Source organism: Mixophyes fleayi, chromosome 1, assembly GCF_038048845.1.
Source record: "Mixophyes fleayi isolate aMixFle1 chromosome 1, aMixFle1.hap1, whole genome shotgun sequence".
NCBI lineage: Eukaryota > Metazoa > Chordata > Amphibia > Anura > Limnodynastidae > Mixophyes > Mixophyes fleayi.
The window spans coordinates 311,220,017-311,243,773 of record NC_134402.1 but is presented as its reverse complement, the minus strand read 5'-3'; the positions used below and the strand labels follow the sequence as shown (position 1 = coordinate 311,243,773).

At 41.2% G+C, this 23,757-nt stretch overlaps 1 protein-coding gene across 11 annotated transcripts in view; it reads right to left on the bottom strand.

Annotated features, from left to right (window-relative positions):
• The window catches only part of LOC142158068 (uncharacterized), a 225,462-nt gene that overhangs the window by 122,846 nt on the left and 78,859 nt on the right, over positions 1-23,757 (bottom strand). Inside the window, exons 8-10 of one of the 11 annotated variants that reach the window (XM_075211754.1) lie at positions 23,339-23,416; positions 21,756-21,836; positions 14,312-14,676 (exon numbers count right to left, since the gene is read on the bottom strand). The exons of the other annotated variants lie outside the window; for them this stretch is intronic. Of the exons in view, the coding sequence (XP_075067855.1) occupies positions 14,371-14,676; positions 21,756-21,836; positions 23,339-23,416 (465 nt within the window). The 3' untranslated portion in view covers positions 14,312-14,370. Of the gene's footprint in view, positions 1-14,311; positions 14,677-21,755; positions 21,837-23,338; positions 23,417-23,757 lie in introns of those variants that run through there. 11 annotated transcript variants of the gene reach the window in all.

The following is a 23,757-nucleotide window of genomic DNA, read 5'->3' as shown; positions in this document are numbered from 1 at the left end:
TGTATTAAGTGTTTTATTGCACCCTCGAAGGGCATACAAAAAGTTATCTCCAAGCTCCAGAAGTGTACGGTTTATAGTAAAAGAACAAGTTGTTTAGAGGATTAAGACTCTCTCTTATGATAACTTGTTTAGATCTACAAACAGTGTGGACATACACCAAAGGGGATTTGTATTACATAACAATGAAACGTGGTACTGAGATCCTGCTTCTAACATCTTTAAGGTGATAGTTTATTGTACTATCAAAGGGTGGACTGTTGAAGTCATATAATTGGATGAACGAAAGTATATTGGTTTAATATTGGTTTGCCGTGCATATTGCGAAGCGTACGCCACGTGTTACGTGACGTGGTGCGTTCGCACGGTAAAATATGCACGCACACACTCGCATTACAACAGTTAGTTATTTATATAATTTCATATTGGTTCTGTTACACTGTAATTCAGGAGCAGATAGTATTCGGTTTATTATTAGTCTATATATATATATATATGTATATAGTGATTATATGTACATTGTAGTGTTATTAAAGGTTTAGGTAATAGGAAAGGTGTCATGCCTGATATCATATTGAAGCCCTAATCATCAGCAGCTGTCCGGTGCAGTCGGCGAAGAGATCGCACATTGCATACTTTAGTTATTGATATTAGAGAGTAAACCTTTGTATGATACTGGCTATGAAAAGGAGCAGACCCCCTGGAGAGAAGACCCCCACCTTTGGATTCCTTAGATTGAATCAACCTATTACCTGTCTGGCCTGGACCCACCCAACGTCTGGACCTATAGAAACAATCTACGTCATCTCTATTGTTCACAATGAAACACTGACTGTATATATATTAGTTGCATCTCACTGGGGCCTCAGTCAACTCTGACACAATATTCTATACAGAATATTGTCCATCGGGTCCCGTGGGTGCGCAAGCGATTGCATTGGTATGTACTTATCTTTTGGTATTGGCTGTGCTGTACTGTACTTTATCATGATATAATAATGTATTGAATTATTGACTATTTACATCTGTTAAAAATAAATCACTTTGTGCTTTGGACACACATTCAATTGATTGGGCAATGCTTATTTTAAAACGATAGAATTACTTTAATAGTTCCAAATGCCGAACTTCCTGTTGTTGGAACGCACATGCATTCCACTGCATTGCCGGGAATGGATTGTTGCTTGTAGGTGCGCTGAATTAGAGCGGCGATGCCTCTGGGCACGAAGGCAGGTATCGGGTGGCTGCGCCCCCTTGGGCTTGCGTCGTTACGGCTCTGGTATGTTGTCTAAAAAGTACTGAATCCTAAATTTTTGTATTATTTATGGGTGGAAAAGTTGTATGAATGCGTTTGTAATGAGGGATAATAAGATAATGAGATAACATTTAACTGTAGAATTAGCCAGCTCTACAGAACAGGATTGACTAACACAAATACCCTCTAAGAACCTTAGCGGGCTGAGAATTTGAGCGGTCTTCTATAAACATAGCAAAACAAGTACATCAAGATCGTGTAATCCAGTACAGCAGCACAACCCCATTAATGTTAATTAACTAAAAAAAAACACGTCATTTATAGAAAAACATCTACCCATTATTACCATATATATATATATATATATATATATATATATATATATTATAATATACAAATTCTTTCAGTAAAGTGCTAGCCACACCCACATTAGGTTGGCCACACCCACTTGCCAAATGCCACTCCCACTTAGATGGGGGGCGTCGGTGCCCAGTCTCGCCCAGGGCACCACAATGTCTAGTTACGGCACTGCTGCTACATTTATCTACGTTCACTGTTGTTGCAGTCCAGAAATATTAGTACTGCTACATTAATCTACGTTCACTGTTGTTGCAGTCCATAAATATTAGTATCAGATATAAAACTACGTTCAATGTTACTGCCAAATAAAAAAAGAATGAAAATGCCCTGCCATCAACGAAAACAAGAGGTAGTGACGCGCTAGAACTCCACCCTCTATATGCTGCAGAGGATGGAGGAGCAGCAAAAGGCCATTCAAGCCTGCAGTGCACTGCAGTGCCACTACTAGATGGCCCACGTGTTTGTGCCGCCCACTTGTGTCGCTTAGCTTAGACATCCAGCTACCTCGGTGCAACCTTTTGGCCTAAAATCAATATTGTGAGGTGTGAGGTGTTTAGAATAGACTGGAAATTAGTGGAAATGATTGTTATTGAATGTTATTGAGGTTAATAATAGCGTAGGAGTGAAAAACAAACAAAAAAATTGGTTTTAGCACTTTTTATGCTTTTTTAAAAATAAATCAGAACCCAAAACCCTAAATCAGAACCAAAACCTTTCGTCAGGTGTTTTGGCAAAACATATCAGAACCCCAAAAATCAAGCTAATCAGAACCCAAAACCCAAAACCCAAAACACCAAAAGTGGCCGGTGCACATCCCTAATTCAAACGACCAAAATGAAAGAGCTGCTTGTGAGCGGCGAGCTTGCTGAAAGAGCAGCTGTTTGAGCTATTTTGCCATTCAGAACATCAGAGAAAAGGACATTTCATGTCCAATGATTGCTCCTTTAGGATTGTATATGAGCAATGGGCAAAGTGTCATGTAATTTCAGGGTACTGTTAAAATATATTTTTTTCACCCTGTATGATTGCATCGTAATTTCTGATTTCAACATTTCTTAACAATTTTTTTTCCTTTGAACAAATCCACAATAATACTGGTGCTTTAAAAAAATCAGGATGCTCAATATGTCATTGCATAGTTAACACTTAATTTAATGTTAATGCAATCCAAATTAAGGATGAGCTGACTCGGATTCCTGGAATCCGAGCCCCCCCGAACATTGCGGATCCGAGTCAGATCCGAGCACTGTCCGGGTATTCCCGCCGATTCCGAAACTTAAAACGAGGCTCTGAGTCATAATCCCGCTGTCGGATCTCGCGATACTCGGAACCTTTAAATTCCCCGCTTGCCGCCGCCATCTTCACTTGGGCTTTGATCAGGGAAGAGGGAGGGTGTGTTAGGTGGTCCTCTGTCCTGCAATTTCTCGTGCTGTGCTGTGCTGTGCTGTGCTCTGTCCTGCTGAGTCTAGTGGTGCTTTTGCCAGTGCTCTGTCCTGCCGAGTCCAGTGGTGCATCAGTCCAGTGCTCTGTCCTTGCTGAGTCCAGTGGTGCATCAGTCTAGTGCTCTGTCCTTGCTGAGTCCAGCGGTGCGTTTTGTCCTGTGCTTTGTTCTGCTAAGTGCATATTTATTTCAAAAGTATTAAAAATTCTTCCATAAAAAGAAAAAAAAAAGAAAAATTCTACAAAAATCCTTTTAAAATAATATTAAAAAAAAAATCAAAAAAGTCCTTGCTGAGTCCAGTGGTGCATCAGTCCAGTGCTCTGTCCTTGCTGAGTCCAGTGGTGCATCAGTCCAGTGCTCTGTCCTTGCTGAGTCCAGTGGTGCATCAGTCCAGTGCTCTGTCCTTGCTGAGTCCAGTGGTGCATCAGTCCAGTGCTTTGTCCTTGCTGAGTCCAGTGGTGCATCAGTCCAGTGCTCTGTCCTTGCTGAGTTCAGCGGTGCGTTTTGTCCTATGCTTTGTTCTGCTAAGTGCATATTTATTTCAAAAGTATTAAAAATTCTTCCATAAAAAGAAAAAAAAAAAAGAAAAATTCTACAAAAATCCTTTTAAAATAATATAAAAAAAAAAATCAAAAAAGTCCTTGCTGAGTCCAGTGGTGCATCAGTCCAGTGCTCTGTCCTTGCTGAGTCCAGTGGTGCATCAGTCCAGTGCTCTGTCCTTGCTGAGTCCAGTGGTGCATCCAGTGGCGTATCCAGGGGCGATCGCCCCCCTAGCAGACACTTGCTGCCGACGGCTGCACAGTATGTGCAGGTCCGTCCAGCCGTGACAGGCAGGGACAGTGTGCTGCCCGGCTGCTCTTACTGTGTTTAAAACACAATCAGAGCAGCCGGGCAGCACACTGTCCCTGCCTGTCATGGCTGGATGGACCTGCACATAGTGTGCAGCCGTCAGCAGCCTAAGATGTTAGAAAGGGGCGGGGCCTAAATCGCACCCCCCTCCCCTATCTCGCCCCGGGTAAAGCATTTTTCTAGATCCGCCCCTGGGTGCATCAGTCCAGTGCTCTGTCCTTGCTGAGTCCAGCGGTGCTTTTGTCCTGTGCTTTGTTGTGCTAAGTCCATACAAATTTTATAATTATTAAAATCTCTTAAAAATTACTAAAAAAAAATTATTTTAAAAATTATTCAAAATTAATAAAAAAAAAAAATATTTAAGCAGTTCTAAAGAATAGGTACTGCAATCTATATTACATTTACTACCTTCAATTTTTAAGCAGTTCCAGAGACTAGGTACTGCAATCTATATTACATTTACTACCTTCAATTTTTAAGCAGTTCCAGAGAATAGGTACTGCAATCTATATTACATTTACTACGTTCATTCTTTAAGCAGTTTCAGAGAATAGGTACTGCAATCTATATTACATTTAATACATTAAATTTTTAAGCAGTGCAAGAGAATAGGTACTGCAATCTATATTACATTTACTACGTTCATTCTTTAAGCAGTTCCAGAGAATAGGTACTGCAATCTATATTACATTTAATACGTTCAATTTTTAAGCAGTGCCAACAGCTTCACCTTCATATTCTTCCACACCTGTGGCTGCGAGGAAAAAACTCAGTTTTCCTAAAAGACCCGCTAGCGGGGATGCAGACAACATCTGGTCCGGACTGAAGGACCTGCCAACCATTGCAGACATATACAAAAGTGGAAGCTGCTCAAATCAATTTATAGGCCATAACAGGTGCTGAAAGGGTGGGGTTATCCTGCAAGGAACATACACACAACATTTTTTCCCCCAGCACACTGCTATAGCCAAAATGTTGTGTGTATGAACCATTGCAGACATGTCTACTGTCGCTGCATTGGATGCTGTCACAATAGAAAAAATGGTAGAGGATTATTTTTCTGACACCATCCAAATAGACATGTCAGACAGTCCATATTGTTACTGACAGGAAAAAAAGGCAGTTTGGAAGCCCCTGTACAAACTGGCTCTATTTTACCTGAGTTGTCCCCCCTCCAGTGTGTACTCGGAAAGAGTTTTTAGTGCAGCGGGGAACCTGGTCAGTGAGCGGCGAAGGAGGTTGCTTCCGCAGAACGTTGAAAAAATGATGTTCATAAAAATGAATTATCAATTCCTCAATCAAGTACAGCACTGGCCTCCAGATACTACAGAGGGACCTGTGGTTGTGGAATCCAGCGGGGACGAATTGATAATGTGTGAGGATGAGGAAGTACACACTGAAGGGGGAGAGGAATCAGAGGATGAGGATGAAAATGATATATTGCCTCAGTAGAGCCTGTTTAGTTTGTACAGGAAGAGATGAATAGCTTTTTTGGTGTGGGGGCCCAAACAAACCAATCATTTCAGCCACAGTTGTTTGGTAGGCCCTGTCGCTGAAATGATTGGTTTGTTAAAGTGTGCATGTCCTATTTCAACAACATCAAGGTGGGTGGGAGGGCCCAAGGACAATTCCATCTTGCAACTCTTTTTTTGGCATTATGTGACCGTTCAACAGTCGTTTGCCATGAGCACAAAGTAAAACAAAATTAAACCAAATTAAACCAAAAGTATAATATAACTTATAAACACTACACTTGAAAGCTTGAGCCATTTAATGAAAAAGTAATTTTTCATTGCACGAAGATTTGCAACAGGGACAGTTTTTTTGTTCACAAAGTCAACAAATAACACTTCGACCCTGTCTGTCTTTGACATACTTGATGGGATCTCAATGATGAATGCTCTGTACCATGGTCGTCGAAAACAAGAGGTATTGACATGCTAGAACTACTGTAGTGTTTATAACTTATAAACACTACACTTGAAAGTTTGAGCCTTTAAATGAAAAAGTCACTCTTCATTGAACGAAGATTTGCAACAGGGACAGTTTTTTTGTTCACAAAGTCAACAAATAACACTTCGACCCTGTCTGTCTTTTACATCCTTGATGGGATCTCAATGATGAATGCTCTGTACTATGGTTGGAGGAGGTATTGTGGCCCCGGTACCAAATTGGGTACCGGGCCCACTCTACTACGCAGTCCAGAAAGCTACCTTGGTGCAACGTTTTGGACTAAAAACAATATTGTGAGGTGTGAGGTGTTCAGAATAGACTGGAAATTAGTGGAAATGATTGTTATTGAATGTTATTGAGGTTAATAATAGCGTAGGAGTGGAAAAAAACAAAAAAACTGGATTTTAGTGCGTTTTATGCTTTTTTAAATATAAATCAGAACCCAAAACCCGAAATCAGAACCAAAACCTTTCGTCAGGTGTTTTGGCAAAACAAATCAGAACCCAAAACCTCAAGCTAATGAGAACCCAAAACACAAAACACTAAAAGTGCCTGGTGCACACCCTTAATCCAAATGTGACAAAAACAAAAAGGTGTTTCTGGCTGAAGAAATCACAGTCAATTACAGTCTAGAGGCCAGCAGATAATTATGATGCTTACAAAAAGGGGTCCTCATTATTTTTTCAGGGGTGGGTTTGTTGGAGAATGGCTTTTGCAGGGAATGTGGTGCATTCTTGCCAGTGTATGTTTGCAGCTTTTTATCTGATGGAGGCAGAAAGGTGGCAGGAGGAGGAGGATGGACAACAGTTGCCATCTGTTCCCCGGACCCTGCACAGACCGTGCACTCCACGTGCATTTACATTGCGTTTGAATCTGGATTCTTTGGCTGATGTGGACGTAGTACAAATGTTTCGGCTCAATCGTAGTATCCTGATGAGACTTTATGAGCAAGTGAAGGATGATTTGGAGCCTACAACCAGCCGCTCTAAGGCAGTGTCAGGACTACACAAACTACTGTGTGCAGTTCACTTTTGGGCAACAGGTTCCTTTTAATCTGTGTCCTCCAGAGTGATTGGCATAACACAGCCTACATTTTCAAGACATTTTGGACAGGTCTTAGGTGCCCTTAAAAGAGTGTGCCCTAGATATATCTGCTTCCCCAGCCAGGAGTCAGAGTGGCATGAGCTAAAAGTTGTGTGTGATGCTAACCTGTGTATAATGAGTGTTGTGGCAGGCTATCCTGGGTTATGTCATGACGCCTTTATCCTGAGACAGTCTACCCTTTATGCCAAATATGAAAGTGGTGAAATGCCGGAGGGATGGCTTTTGGGTATGTACTTACCATGTTTTATATATCCCTTATCATTGTTCAATTTGCCTCACATGTGCTAACTGCTGTACAACATGCTCAAATAAAATGGTAGCTAACATTTTTGTTTTATTACAGGAGAATCAGGATATGGGTGTCGCTTCTGGCTGATGACTCCTCTGCTGCATCCTCAGACTCCTGCACAGCAGAAATACAATGAGGCACACATAGCCACTAGAGGTGTGATAGAGCGTAGTTTTGGACTCTTGAAAACCAGGTTCAGGTGCCTAGATAAATCTGGTGGGGTGCTTATGTATGCACCTGAAAAGGTGTCTGATATTATCCTGGCTTGCTGTCTGATACATAATCTAGCTTTACATCAACTTACCCCACCGATTATTGCAGTAGACAGTGAACAAGTAGGGGTCCGTGTCCCATCTGGTGATGTGCAGAGCACAAAGGGGGGGGAGGCAGATTAGAGACTGTCTCATTACAAACTACTTTACTTGTAAGTGCATACTAGAAAAAAACATTTATTGCTATTAAATGAGTTTGACGTGAGTGCAATGTTTTTATTTTTTTAGAGATTGGAACCTTTAAACAGAGGATAGTGTGCACTCCTCATGTGGTAAATGTGAACGTCCCTGGAAAGTTACAGTCAGATGTCAATGTGTAAGTGGAATTAGTGCATTGTTTTTTAAAAGCAGTATACTCTTGTTTAATTTGCAGAAAAGAAAGACTGATATCATTGAAATGTAACTGCATTTATTGCAGTAGAACGCATAAACAGAAAATGTACAATGCATACACATGCATAAAAAAACAGAAAACAAAAGAATTAGGCTACCAACGCATTTTCGCAGGTACATCAGTACCTCTGGAGCCACTCTCTCCTCTCCTTCGGCCACCCCTGGTGCGAGCACCTCTCCTTGGAGGAGTACTCAGGACAGATCTACTAGGTGTGCTAGCGGTACTGGTGGTCGCTGATGAGATAGGTGCAGGAAAACGGGCCATAAGTTCTTGATGGTTTTGGCCTGCCAGCCAGTTACCGTTTGCATTTACCTCCCTAACTGTCGAATGTAATACCTCCACAGCACCAGTCATTTGAGCCATTGAAACATTCAACTGCTCTAAAGCAGTTGCAATTCTATTCAAGACAGCAGGGATTTGGCTATTGCTGCGGTGGCCCACAATATGAAACATGTGCCTGGTCTGTGTGACCATAAACTGTGATTGCAGCTGTTGGAATTTGGCAATTGACTGTGCCATTTCTCTGCCTGGATCCAAAGTAGGAGGTGCAATATGCTGCTGTGCGGTTGGTTCTACAGGCCCAGGTGATTGTTTGTGGAGGCCAGACACAGGGGCATCAACAGTTTGGAGGGTGATTACTCTTTCATCCTCTGGGTCAGGTGACATGGCCAAGGACTCCCGCTGAGGTGCCTGATATGAAGACAGACCTGTGTATGGAAAATCACGGTAAGTATATAGGATATAATATGTTTGTATATTGCATTCTGAACACTGGATAGAAAAGAATCATCTTTTTCAACTACAGAATGTTTAACAATGTTTGCATTCCGATTACTTGTCCTATGCAACCTACTTAAGGATGCACTTTTCATCTTTTGAATACACATTCTCATTTGGAGTATGTATGGGGGAGGGGGATTGAAAAGCAAATTATTTTGAACAACAAATATGATGGTGCAGGCAGCCAAATGCTGCAAGACCGTGCTTTTGGGTAAGCTAATACTATTTTAGTTCTCCCTCTGTGTAGTACATGATGTTTTCAATGCAAACCATATAAAAATCAAGATATATAACATGGACACCAACATTTGCACATAAAAACATCTAACTCCATTGTTTCTCCCCCAGAGTACACGCACCTGCTTGATCTTCAGAGGCAGAATCCCACGCAGAAGGTGGAGGTGTAGACCTTGTCCTGGGTGTTAATTCTCTTAAAGGCCATACTAGATGTATTAGAAAAAGCATATAATGTATTTGCAGCAACAATAATTTGCAATATATACAGTATATTTGAAAAAGGTGTTTTAAAAAAATAAAAACAGTTTTGAAAAAAAAAGTGTACTTTCAATACTGTTAGAGTAAAAAATGCAAATAACTCACCAACTACTTGGCCAAACGAGGGTGAATCGGTATCTTGAACATTAACCCCCTCTACAATCTCACGGGGCAGTATCTGCCGCAGCTCCTCCTCATAGCTGGTGTATTCAACACGAAGTGGTGGGCCATCACCCGTTCTTCTTGCTGCCCTCCTTTCCTCTGCCATTTTTTCTTTGAGCCTCCTCTTAATGTCCGAGAATCTTTTGCGGCAGTAAGCCACTGACCGCTTTAGTGACCCCACCGCTTTAACGGCCTCACAGATTTGCCTCCACAATTGGTGGCGCCGCCTTAGCGGAGTACGGGCTGCCAGGTTCCCTAATATGACCTCATAGCAGGGAACTATATTGTGCACCAGCACACAATTTTCATCATGAGAGAAACGGACATTCCTCCCTGACTTGGTCTTCCTGCCCTGTCCTGACTCCTCTAAGCCTTCCTCACCTTCCTCTGTTCCCTCCAGCTCCATCTCCCTCTCCTCAGCCTCTGCTCCCTTCCTATCTCTGGACATATTCACAATCACAATGAATACAGAAAAACAAGAAACACTGAAGGACTGACAAACACAAAGGAGAAACTAGACTAACTACAGAAACACTCACAACACACTCACACACAAGTAACAGAGACACAGGACTAGACAAATACAATGAATACAAGAAAGAAAATAAATGAGAAAATAAATGCACAAACCTGAAAAAGACCACAGGACTACTCACACTTCAATCAGAAATCACTCCAACAGTCCACTATAAACCAACTCTCACCAAAGCACAATCCTCCAAACTCCTCTCTCTATACTCCTCAAAACACTATCAAAGCAAATGTGACAGGCCACTGCTTTATATAGGGCTTGTGATGTCAAATCTCCTGACTTTGAAAGTAGCCAATAGTAAAAGGCCATGAGACAGGTGTAGTTTTTAAAAAAACCCGCCATCACACGAAAGCGCCGTCATTTAAAGAAAAAGTGCCATGTTCCATTCAACCGGCAGCTTTGACCATTACATCCCGCCGTGACATCACCGGCGGCTTCAACTTGAAGATGAAACGCGCCCATTCGTAAATCCGACTGTTTGCAATGCAAACCCGCCGGAAAAATGCTGCGATGATTGGCGGCTTAAAAGACGCCGAGCATCCCGCCTGTTAGTAAATCTAGCCCTAAGGGTTCATAGTTAACTGATAATAAACATTGAGTCAGAGATAGATCAGTACATGGTTGGCCAGCTTAAGATTAAACAAAGCAATTGCAGGAATAATAGTAACCCTACTTGTCATGAGAAAAGATAAAAATTATTAATACTCATGTGGATCATTTATCTCATAGCAACACCGAATGATATATCATGTATTTTATTTATCAGATGTCGACACTTTGCCATGATGGAAGGAACAAATAGAACACTGGTGGAAGAGTTTATCTTGAAGGGATTTCCTGGTGGTCACATAGTTCGTGTAGTGTTTTTTACGGCACTGTTGCTACTCTATCTTGTTACGTTGGTTGTAAATATATTAATAATTGCTGTAATATGTACTGATAATAGTCTCCATTTACCTATGTACCTTTTCTTGGTTTGCTTGTCTTTCATGAAAATATTTGGCATTTCTACAGTTGTCTGTAAACTTCTTACCATCCTTATTTCAGCTAAGCAACACATTTCTAAATATGGGTGCATAGTACAGTCTTATTGTTACTTTTTTTTCTCCTCTTTAGACTTCCTTATTTTGACTGTTATGTCCATTGATCGTTATTTAGCCATCTGCTGCCCACTAATTTTCTAAATGTACCCTAATTTTATTTCCAAATAGGGCCCCCAACATTCCAGGATCCAGACAAGCCGCAACTAAAGAAACCAGCAGCCACAGGTGGTGAAAGTGACAATAACAGGTAGGACAAGCCCGCTGTGCCATCACACACACACATGGCCGCCATCAGAAATCGTGGGGCCCAGTACAGTGTAGCAGGCAGGCCCCCCCCCCCCCCGATGACCCCATCCGATGACCCCCCTATGAACCAGGGCCATCTTTCCGACTGGGCACGATGGGCAGGTGCCTGGGGGCCCAGGGGGAAAGGGTATGTGTATGTGTGTATATGTATATATATATTAGTATTAGGGGAGAGGGAGAGAGACACTTCAGACCTTAATTCCCCCAGTGGAACGCATATGTGTTCCACCAACAGGAAGTCCAGCATTTGGAATTTCCTGTTGATGGAACGCATATGCGTTCCACCAACCGGAAGTTCGGTATTTGGAACTTCCTGTTGCTGGATGCGTTCCACTGCTGAAGTTAAGGCTGAAGGAAGTCCTTCAGCTCTGGCATCTTCGTTGCTGTCTTCAGTCTGGCTGTTACAGTGACAGCCAGGCTGAAGATAGCGGGACCCCTGGTTAGAGTGTGCCGCCGGGCCCCCTGGTGAGTCTGGGCCCGGTGCATGGGTACCCCCTGTACCCCCCTGATAGCGGCCCTGCACAGACATTACTGTGCCACTTCATCACCATGCTGTGCCTCCTTATGATTACACTGTGCCATGCTGCTTTTGCTCCCCCCCTTCACTGGGCACACCTTCATCACCCTGTGCCATTCTACTTTGGCCCCCTGTCACTCTCTGCCATGCTGCTTTGGCCCACCTTCACTCTCTGCCATGCTGCTTTTGCTCCTTCTCACTCTCTGCCATGCTGGCCTTGCACCTTCTCACTCTCTGCCATGCTGTCCTTGCACCTTCTCATTCTCTGCCATGCTGCCTTTGCCCCTTCTCACTCTCTGCCATGCTGCCTTTGCCCCTTCACTCGCTGCCATCCTGTCTGTGCTCCCCTTCACTCGCTGCCATCCTGTCTGTGCTTTCCCTTCACTCACTGCCATGCTGCCTTTACTTCCCCTTGCTTCCGTTCTTACACTTACCTATTCTATCGGCTTCTTTCTTCTCTTCTTCTTCTGTCTTCTCTCTTCTTGCCGACTCCTCTCTGTGCCACTCCTCACTGAACGTCGTGTGTGATGACGTCATGCCCGATATTCAGTGCGAAAAGAGCAGAGAGGAGTCGGGGAGCACCACGGGCATGTGAGTATTTTTTTTTTCTATTTTATTTTCCAAATTACCCAATTCCCCCACTAACAAAGAGGGGAGCGATCAAGGTTGGGGCCTACCAGGGGATAGCCCGCCCCCCTGGTGGCCCAGTCCGACCCTGGGTGACTATGGTGATATATTTGATTACAGTGTTTTTCAATAATTGTGTCTAGGTTTGGAAAGTCTAATTTTGTATAATAGTAATAGTCGGTATTTTTTGGGTAGCCCATGTGTTTACATTTTACGCATTTTAATGTTTTTAATAAATAACTTATATTTATCTTGTTTTCTAATGTTGACTCTCCGTTATGTTTATTTGTGAATCCATCCTGTCCTTCTTTATAGCATATTTATGTTCGTATATGAATAATAAATTCCATTCAATGTTTACTTCATATTATCTTCATGATACTGCAGCTTATTTACAGTATTTCTTATGGAAAGTTCTAGAAAAACCGAAAACACATAGAAAAAAAGGAAAAATGTATGTTTATAACAAGAATAATAAAAAATAGGACAGAGAAAAACAATAAAAGCATAAAAACATAGTTACTCGTATGTTTAAAAATAAAGATTGTATTACATAAGACACTGCAAAAACCTTAATTCATGCATTCATCATCTCCCACATTGACTTTTGCAATGCCCTCGTTACTGGTCTTCCCAAAATCAGACTTAAACCACTACAATGTATTTTGCACGGAGCAGCTTGAATGATTTACCTTGCAAACTGTTCTTCCTCCACTAGGTCACTCTGTCTGTCTTTACATTGGTTGGTTGTTTTCCAATGAATCCAATATAAAATTGTTCTACTAACATACAAGACCATGAACAAAATTGCCACGACATACATCTCCACACTTGTCTCAAAATATCTCTCAATTCTACACCTCCGTTCTGCATAAGATCTGTGTCTCTCTTCCACTTTCATCACATCATCCCATTTTCGGTTACAGGACTTTTTTCAGGCTGCACCCAGTTTATGGAATTCCCTCCCTCACACAATAAGACTTTCCTCTAGTTTCAAACATTCAAGCATTCTCTGAAGAGCCACCTCGTCAGACAAGCTTATAATAGCTCAACCAGCATCTTAATCTCCCTTGGTTACCCTATTACCATCCTCTGCACAGCTAACACAAGACAATAACCATGTGACCAACATTGCTGTGTGACTGATCACACAGCCCTCTCAATACTTTTTACCTTTGCATTCTAGATGGACCAATATGTGCAATATGATAGCACGTGCCCTTGTGTATCAAACTACTATTGTCCCATAGATTGTAAGCTTGCGACCAGGGCCCTCTTGCCTCTCTGTATGTATTACCCTGTATTGTTTTTACTAATGAATGCTTGTTCCCAATTGTAAAGCGCTACGGAATTTGCTGGCGCTATATAAATAAATGATGATGACGACGATGATTATGTGAGGCCTAAGAGAGGCATCTCTGCTGTAGTTCAGCACACATTTGGGGAATGGAGGATAAAAATAAGTGTAGATCCAATATTCTTTCTCTGGTGCTACTGTTTCTGGTCAGCAGCCATAACAGTAAATGACTCTGACAGAGTATTCTAGTGTACACCAATCATAATTTCGCAACATTGATATTTTTCCATGCCATACCTTTTTATTATGTTCCAACACTGTGTTTTACACCACCCTAGTAATCAACATATGATGCAGATCTAAATGTCCTGAATATAATACAATTCCCTAAATGACTTATCCATTCCCGCTGCCCGAGGAGATACCCCAAACCCCATCCAGGTGCTGAAACATGTGCAGCTGATGGTCACGAGGTAAGTGTGTATGTGTGTGTTTGTGTGAATGTGCTGAGCAGTGTAATGTCATTTATTAAGTAAAATGTTTTATTAACTTTTATTAACTATACTGTTAGTTTTAATTTTGTTATGAAAGAGTAAAATGATTTACTACAGAAAACTGTCTGACACAAGCTTATTGCAGTAGGTTTTTTATTATTATGGTCTAAAAAAAAAAATAACACTATAAAATACACAAATTATCACCCTTTGGCTTTGCTGCTGTTATTAATTGGCGGCAGGGTAATCGGCCACGGAGATTTCCGATTTGCTGCCCTGAGCTCATGGATATTCTGTTTGAGCTGTTTGTTTGCTGTTTGTTTGCAGCATGCAAAACCCAGACTTGATTTTAGTTTGTCTTCTAAACGTTTTTTGTGTTCCATAATCCGAATGCATGATGTTATCAGGGAATCCTTCGATTGATGTTTAACAGCATCATCATGAGTGATGGGTGGGAACATTTTCTCTTTCTTCATAGGCACATGCTTTTCCTGTTGTTTAGGACAGCGCTGTGTAATAAAAAAATATATTCATATTATAGCACATTTTCTGCAATGAAAATACCTCCCTAAAAGGTGATTTAATAAAATAGAAAGCGACCACTAGTTTGTAGACCATAAGACGTGTCAATATTTTATACTTTACATTATGAAGAAAATAGTTTTTCGATCAAACATAGCGAGTGTGTGTGTATGTGCGTGTGTGTATATCTGTATCTGTGTTTATCTGTGTGTATGTGTGTACGTGTGTGTATATCTGTATCTGTGTGTGTGTGTGTGTGTGTGTGTGTTGAAGCTGGGTCATATTTTCTTTGATATGTAGAAGATACTAAACAATTTTGAGGAGTTTATTTAAATGGGTGTTGTAACCCAATAATACTTTGTTGCCAGTTTTTAGCATTGACATATAAATAAATTTGTTGTAGCTACTTATAATGTAGTAGGTTATTCTGTATATTCACAGTAAATGAATTAAATGTTTTAAATAATGTGAAGCTTTCACCAAGATACTTCTCTGTACGGAGTCCCCCTCTGCCCCTGTCCTGGCTCAGAGGTCACTCATGTCATAGCCTGTAATTACCTGACAGCTGCAGAACTGGGAATCAACCAATCAGATGTTTTTGTTAAGGTCATTTGTTCAGGGCCCAGTACCAGTGTGAGTTAAAAATTTGGAGAGGGCTATTATGATTAGTTATTATGTTTTAAATTGCACATGTCAGTGTGTAATGCTTTGTCTCTCTTGCACCTCCACACACATTGCTTGTCTAACAATGGACTTGTGTTTACAAAAGTAAACTGTCCCTTGTGTGTAATAATAATTACCTTCCAAGCCATGATGCACATAGGACGGGATTATTGTCAACACAAGAATTTTATATTCTCCATCATTGCATATTTACTGGATAGTTATAATATCATATTTTGACATTCTAAATATTTTTCCTTAAATAAATATTACTTTAAAAATTCCAGAGAATAAGAACAGTTAGAAATATATCCAATATGCAGCATAAGAGACACTGTATGGGAAACTGGGATATTTCCAGGGTCATAAATTGACAGGGACAAATCTGTACAACCTGGGACTGTCCATGGAAACTAGGGACAGTTGGCAGCTAGGCAGTGGGAGGTCCCAGGAAAGGACCCCACTGATGTACAGCTGTAGAGAAATGTATAATAGTATGATTCACTGGATCTCTAAGTGACAAGAACACAACTGCTGCAGAAAACAACAGATTAAAAAAAATAAAACATTGAATTAAATCTATGCAAAAGTTTGGGCACCTGTCAGTGAAATAGTTAATACATTTTTAAAGGCCTCGAATATTGATGGACATGTTAGAACTTAAATTAAGACTGAAATTGACAGATGAATATATACTATGACCCTTCAGACAGATGTTGTGCCTACTCTCAGCAACCATAAGTTCCTCTAAGCAGTTCACCGATGACTTTAAAATAAAGATAACTGACTGCTACAAAGTAGAGGAAGGTTTTACAAAATATATCTGAATACTTACAGGTTGGAATTTTCTGTGTCAGAAACATCACTAAGAAGTTAATTGGGAGCTAGGTCTGGAAGACCCACCAACAGTGTCATAGAACTGCTGGTAAAACATCAGTTCAGATATGCAAGGCATAACTCACATATCTCTGCAAAGGACTTGCTGAAAGGTTTAACTGACCCTGGAGAAGTAGTCCACAGATCCACTGTGCAGCGTTACTAACACAAAGATAATCTACACAGAGAGATCGTTAGAAGGAAACATTTCCTATGAGCTCATCACAAAAGTCAATGTCTGAAGTCTGCAAAACAATACTGATATAAGTCGGAAACCTATTGTAACCAGGTGTTGTGGACCCATGAAACAGAAATGTTACCTTTTTGGTTTTAACAAAACCCATAAAAGGTGTATTGGAGAAAAAAGAAGATTTTTGTACCCCCAGATGGATTTACAGAAAGAGATTTAACCTAAGTACAAAAATCTTCCTTTCTCCTTTATCCACTCTGGGGGACACTGCTACCATGGGGACCTTCTAAAGTAGCCTCTAAGGGAGGAAAATCTCTGGTCTACTACCCCGCAAAACACTGCGGCCGAAACTGGCATCCGCAGACGCAAAATTGTTGAACCAGCAAAACCTTGTAAAGGTATGAAATGAGGACCAGGTAGCCGCCCCACCCAGCTGGTCTGCAGATGCTCCATGGTGAGCAGCCTAAGAAGCTCCCACCGCACAGGTAGAGTGCACCGTGAGAACCTGAGGCACAGTTAGATTTCTACACACATAAGCAAGCTTAATCATAGATCTGATCTGAGGAGCAATGGTCTGCTTGGTCGACAGCCAACCTTTCCTATGAAGTTCGTATAGAACAAAAAGAAAGTCAGTTCTGCAACCAGCAGAAGTCCTGTCCACATAAACCCGTAAAGCCCGGACCACGTCCAGACTAACAGAGTAAAAAGGCACAATCCCTTCTCTAAAGGCCAGAACCACTATCTCATGATTTAAATAAAAAACAGAAACCACCCTAGACAAGAAAGTAGGTACAGTCTTATAAACCGTCCTATTCTCACGGAACACCAGATAAAGAACCTTATGGGACAAGGCTCCAAGCTCCGGCATATGTTGAGTAGATCCAGGTTCAAATGGAGGTTGCTGAAGAACTTCAATAACGAGGTTTAAATCCCACTGGGCCAATGGAGGAACGGGGTTGGGAGGCTGAACATGAATAACCCCCTGAAGGAAAGTACAAACATCAGGGAGGAAAGCCAACTGACTCTGAAAGAAAATTGAAAGCGCCGAGACCTGAACCTTCACAGAACTTAGTCTTAGTCCCATCTCTAACCTATCCTGAAGAAAGGCCAGAAAATGGCTACTGTGAAAAAAGTAGGGTTATGACACTTCTTCTCTATAGTAAATAGATCCTTCACACCTTGTGATAGATCTTAGCTTCCAAGCCTTTATGAGAGTCTCCACTACCCTGGAAGAGAACCTCCTCGACCGCCAGAGGTTGGCTTCGACAGCCACACCATTAAAGCCAGCTGAGGTAAATCTGGATGGTGTAAATGGTTCTTGACTGAAAAGATCGGGCCTGAGAGGAAAAGCCCAGCCTGATCCTTCCACCAGTAGCAAGATGTTAGCGAATCAGAGCCAACCGAGCCAATTCGCTGCCACCAGAATGATCGGAAAACCTTCCATCAGTACTCGTCTTATAACCCACGGAATCATCGGAATTGGTGAAAAGTGATATCCTAAACAGGAGTCCCACCTCATGGACATTACCTCCACCACCACAGCCAGAGAAACTCTAGTTCTTGAGCAGAATCTTGGAATCTAGTGATTGTGTCTGGATGCTATCAGAACCAGATCTGCCAGGCCCAATTTCTAGACTAACTCCTGAAAAACCTGAGGATGCAGTTCCCAGAAGAATTGCATGCCTGCTGAGATAATCCACTTCTAGTTGTTCACTCCAGGAAAAAACACTGCCGAAATCGCTGGAACAAATTTCTCCACCCACAAGAAGACCTGTTGGGCTACCTGCATAGCTCCTGCGCTTCTTGTTCCTCCTTGGCGATTTACATATGCCACTGCAAGGACATTGAACGATTGGAGGTGGAATGGTTTTCCTTGAAGGAGGGACTGAGCTCCCTGAAAGGCTAACAGCAAGGCTCTTAGCTCGTGAACATCTATGATACAAAGCGCCTCCCGTCTGTCCAAAGACCCTGGAAACGAAGTTGGAGAACAACAGCTCCCCTGCCCTTCAGACTGGCATATGTGGTCACCAGAATCCAAGACCACAGGACAAAAGATCAGCCCATCATCAAAAGCTCTTGAACAAGAGGTTGTCGAGTCTTCCTGGAGAGTCTGATTCGTTGGGTCTCCAGATGAGAAAGGGGAACATGACCATTGTCTTAGTAGATTCCACTGGAATGTACGACAGTGGAAACCACCGTATGGGAGGGTTTCAAACATCGATACCATCAACCTTAGAATCATCATGCCCAAGCGCATGGAAGGACCAGGTTGACTCAGAATTAACCGTACAGAGAGTTGTAGGAATCTGTAGAGATGGTTCTGGAAAAAGATCTTCTGAAAAGTGGTGTTCATTATTAATCCTAGAAACCTCATCCTCTGTGATGGCATCAATTGGGATCTGGAAAAATTGATTATTCAACCGTGTTGCTCCAGAATTTGAATAGACAGGGTCTCTAATAGAGAAAAGGACCTGATAAGTCTTTGAGGAGAAAATAGTCCAAATGCGGAATAATGTTTTCTTCTAAGGCACGTAAACGTTCTGCCATTACCGCCATAATCTTTGTGAAAACACTCTGGGCTGTGGAAAGCCAAAGGGGAAAGCCCTGAATTGATATTGGTAGCTTCCTACTGTAAAAACAAAGGACTGATCCCATCCGGAACTTGTCTACTCGTAGATGTTGGTTTAGCCCCCTTGAGGTATGGAATTGATCGAAATGAACCTTCCTGTTTGGGCACCAAGAACAGGTTTGAAAAAAGCCCCTGGTGTTTCTGCCACTCTGGACATGATCCCCAAGATCCAAATATCTTAGGTGGAAGCCGCCCACAGATATTTGAATAATTGTAGGTGACCCCCTACCTCTGCAGTTGCGAGGAGAGGAAGGTCCCGTCATGCGGATTAGTATTTTTTTTACATTTTTTATGATATTGGGATTTGGACGCCTTCTGGAGTAAACATCTCTACACGTTTGCGACTGTCCTCGAGTTGCAAGGAGTCTACCTCTATTGGCGGACTGAACTTAGTAACTCATGTTCACAAGAAAGGATTTCCAAAAAGACCGAAAACATGGAGATCGTGATTTAGGGACAATCACTGGCAGGAATGAACTTTTACCTCTGGTTGCCTGGCTAATCATACTGTCCAGTTCCGGACCAAACAGATAAAAAGTTTCAGTTAAGAGCGTATATATAGCATTAAATGTTTATATAAATACACATACATATCTTCTAACTCTACAGGGATAAAACCAGAGTTGTCCCCAACACAATCCTGTGTTAATATATATAATAGAATAATCCTCACAATAGAAGAATCTCAACAATAATTTGATAACTATGTGAAGGAATTAGTAAATATTCTATTTGTACAGATATGTGTAAGGCACAACTGATATAAGGTACTCATCCCTCCAGAACCATGTCTATGGCAGAGTACCTGCAGATAGAATGCAACCTGTCAGACAAACACAGTCTACTGCTGATAGAGAGCAGCCTGTCAGTTACACATAGAATATTGCTGATCAGTGGCAGCAGAAAGAGAGCAGCCTGTCAGTCACACACAGTATATACTGCTGATCAGTAGCAGCAGATAGAGAACAGCCTGTCAGTCACACACAGTATATACTGCTGATCAGTAGCAGCAGATAGAGAGCAGCCTGTCAGTCACACACAGTATATACTGCTGATCAGTAGCAGCAGATAGAGAGCAGCCTGTCAGTCACACACAGTATACCACTGATAGAGAGCAGCCTGTCAGTCACACACAGTATATACTGCTGATCAGTGTCTGTGAGGTAAAACTGCTTCATTAACTAGTTATTCCCCAGAGGAGTACTTAGCTGCTGAGGACCATTTCACACTGAGCACAAACAGCTCTGGTCTATTTACCCCACAGATAATCTGAAAGAGCATTGTGAACAAGAATTCTTGTTCTTATAAGACATTGTATTTCTTTTGTTTTTCTTGTTGTTGTTGTTTTTTTTTAAAGAAATACAGAGAAAAATACAGTAAAGTAATTACTAGTTCTGACTCTGGCTAATAGCCTCAAGACAGTAATACAAATATCTGTGGTAATAATAATGTAAAAGTGGAAGATATTGTGAAAATTCAACTAAGTGCAGATAGAGTTTAGCCTTTTGTAAACACGTATATATACATAAACAAACATATATATATATATATATATATATATATATATATATATATATATATATATAACTCTGCTGACTTATATCATAAATAAGTTCCCCCATTGGCGTACTTAGTGCAGCTGTCAAGGAAGGGAAGCCAGCAACTGATGGATTCTCCACTATTTCAGTCAGAAGTCCTCTGAGGTAGACTCTAGCTGAATTTTCCCACCTTTGGAGTGCACCAATCAGCAGGGGGGTCTCCGTTACACTCCCAGCACTGGTGTTTTTCTTTTCTTTTCTTTTTTTTTAATATATATCCGCTATGGGTTACTTAGCTGACACAAGGAGGAATTCTGAGGCGAAGCCTGCAGCAGTAGAACTTTCTGAGGTGCTGTATCCGACTGTGATGACAGGAAGAGGTGCGAATATCTACCACTCTGGAGCATACCACTGACAGCCGGAGAATCTCTCACTCACTCCCTACTGTCTGATGGTTGAAACACCCAGGGGAAGCCTCTATCAGCCCAGGCTGCCACACTGCATTGTGCTCCTGTATCAATGCCTATTCGGAATCCTTCCTAGGGCTCTATGAGATCCAAGTTTCCCCCCTCCGCCTCAGCCGGGGACTTGGCATCTCCCAACATGGTGGAGCGCTCTCTGTCCGTGGCAGTTCCGGACCCGTTGGGACAATGCAATGACAGACGCATAGCGCTGTCACTACCCGCAGTCTAAAGATTCTTCTGTTGGTGTTCTTTTATTTTTTTAAAAAAAAAAAAAACGGAATATAATTCCATTAGAAACTTAAGAGGAAAAAAATGTTAATCAACACTTATCCTTACCTATTATTACTAGAATAGAAAAGAAAAATAATAAAACCTAAACTAAACAGCAAGTACTGCCAAGCAGTACTAAACACACCCCAACTCCTTGTGCACTTAAACAAAACTGAGGTATGTGGGGTTGCAGAGGGGAGGAGTCAGCAGCAAACTTAGTTGTTAACTATTTAGGTGTCAACTATATGCGCCCTCATACAACCTTATAGCAGTGTCCCCCAGAGTGGATGAAGGAGAAACAGAGGGTACAAATATCTGGTCTGCATTATCTAATAAATAATGATATTATACACGCATTATTAGATCTGATTATTTTAAAGCCTTTATAACATATTCAAATCACAATAATTATTTACTTCCAAGTAAGGGTCTGCACCTTTATATCGATGGAAGATGTGTCCTTGTTTTTTTTCCTTGCCTTCCCATTGGCTATCACCGTCTTCTCCTCTGTGTGACCCTATTACACCAGGCCGGAGAGATAGTTAGTTAGCTCATGCTGGGAGTAGAGCTTGAAAACCAAAACCCTGCAACATATACTAGAGAATAGCCCAAAGAAAATATCAAATATTTACTTATACTGTATATTAGAATTTGAATGCTAATTGAATTGAAGACAGTGATCTTGAATGTATAAGATGTCTATAGTCTCAACTCTTCTGTCTATCATGGGTGAAGCCATTTGAAAATCAGGTAATTGGCAGATTTGAACTATGTCCAAAGTAAAATGTTTACATGCTTTTTGTTAAAATCCATTTTTGTATTAGGATTGAAGCAAATTTTCTGTTACCTGAGTATTTACTGAAATAGTATAATTAGAAATCATATTATTGTGTACCCATCACATGCACATAGTGGAGGCAGACATTTATTGTACTGACACAATATTACACCTATCAATTCACTAGCATATTATGCTGTTGGGCTTTGGAGGAGCCACATATTATCCAATGTAATACAAAGCTTCTAAGCAACCAAAGTGCCATACGTAATAACAACAAGCCTTATGTCCCTTCACTCTTATGAGTAACTAAAGCCATATAGTAGGCTAAACCAAGCAGACTGAAGAGATTGATTGATTTAACGAAAGGTGTGGATATAAAGAGGTAGAAGGTGGTCTTTTTATGTAATGTTTACATTTTGCACAGTGTGTCTCTTCAGAGCATACCGCCTCCAGGACCCCAAGGTGCACTTCTAGTTTGTGGAAGCATCTCCAGAGACTGGAGAGTAGGAGTGCATCTGGATGTGCACAGGACAATCTTTCTCGGCTCACTGGTGCAAAACCAAGACATCATCTGGTTTTGCATCTTGTATGTTTCCTATAAGTTTCACTGAATTAATGCCTATCAATTTCCCATACTTCCTATTCTTCTAGAACATATGTATAATTACTAAGACAGAGATTTAATGTTTGTTTTAATCATATACCGGATTATGAAATAAAGTGTTTAAGAGACTGATTGGAAGGCTTCTAAACTAATTTTTTTCTGAGACTTTCCAACTAGAGACAGCTCCTGTACCTCCTAGCATAGGCCACCAGGCTCTCCTCACTTCCAGACATGTAGACCTGACAAGTAGACAGAGGGACATTTGTATCTGGATACTATTCTGAGAGACTTGTCTCAGAGGAGTGAGTAAGTTAGTCAAGCCATAAGGGATTGTTATGTTGGACATGTTGAATCAGGATTCTCTAACACGAGCACTGTTCAACAGAAGACAGACACTGTGTATCCATGATATTGTAGCGTCATACCTCTTTCTGTCAGACTTTCTATCTTACTGATTTATTAATGAACATTTGAGTGCACAAATTATAGAGTGCAACGAATCATAATTTAGCCTCATTGCTCTATGTTACATGGGGCTGCTAATGATAAGAAAGGAATTTGTGAATGTGCTGGTGATACCCACAGTGTGAGGTGGGAAGTTGAAGAAGAAGACAAATGTAACAGAACAAAATACCGGTTTACTTGAGCAGACCATGTTGTCTCTACTACAGTAAGTTGGACTATCTGGGTAGGTAACTTGTGAGCTGCTCGTCTTAGAAGAGAGAGAAAATTGGTTACTCTGTGAACAATGGTTTATACTGAGTAAAGTTGAAAACACATAATATAATACACAGGGGTAGATGAATCAAGACTTTTAAAAAGTTGCCCATAGCAACCAATCAGATTCTAGTTATCATTTATGTAGAAAAGCATAACTAGAATCTGATTGGTTGCTAAATGTTTAACCCTTCATTGCTTGTCCAATAACATTTCTTTCGTTTAACTCAACACATCAAAAAACCCTTAAACTTTTATTGCACTGCCTGTTCCCTACTTCCATGTAATGACTCCATTGGTTTTGTTCTTCTTTCACATACCTTCCCACTGATCTCA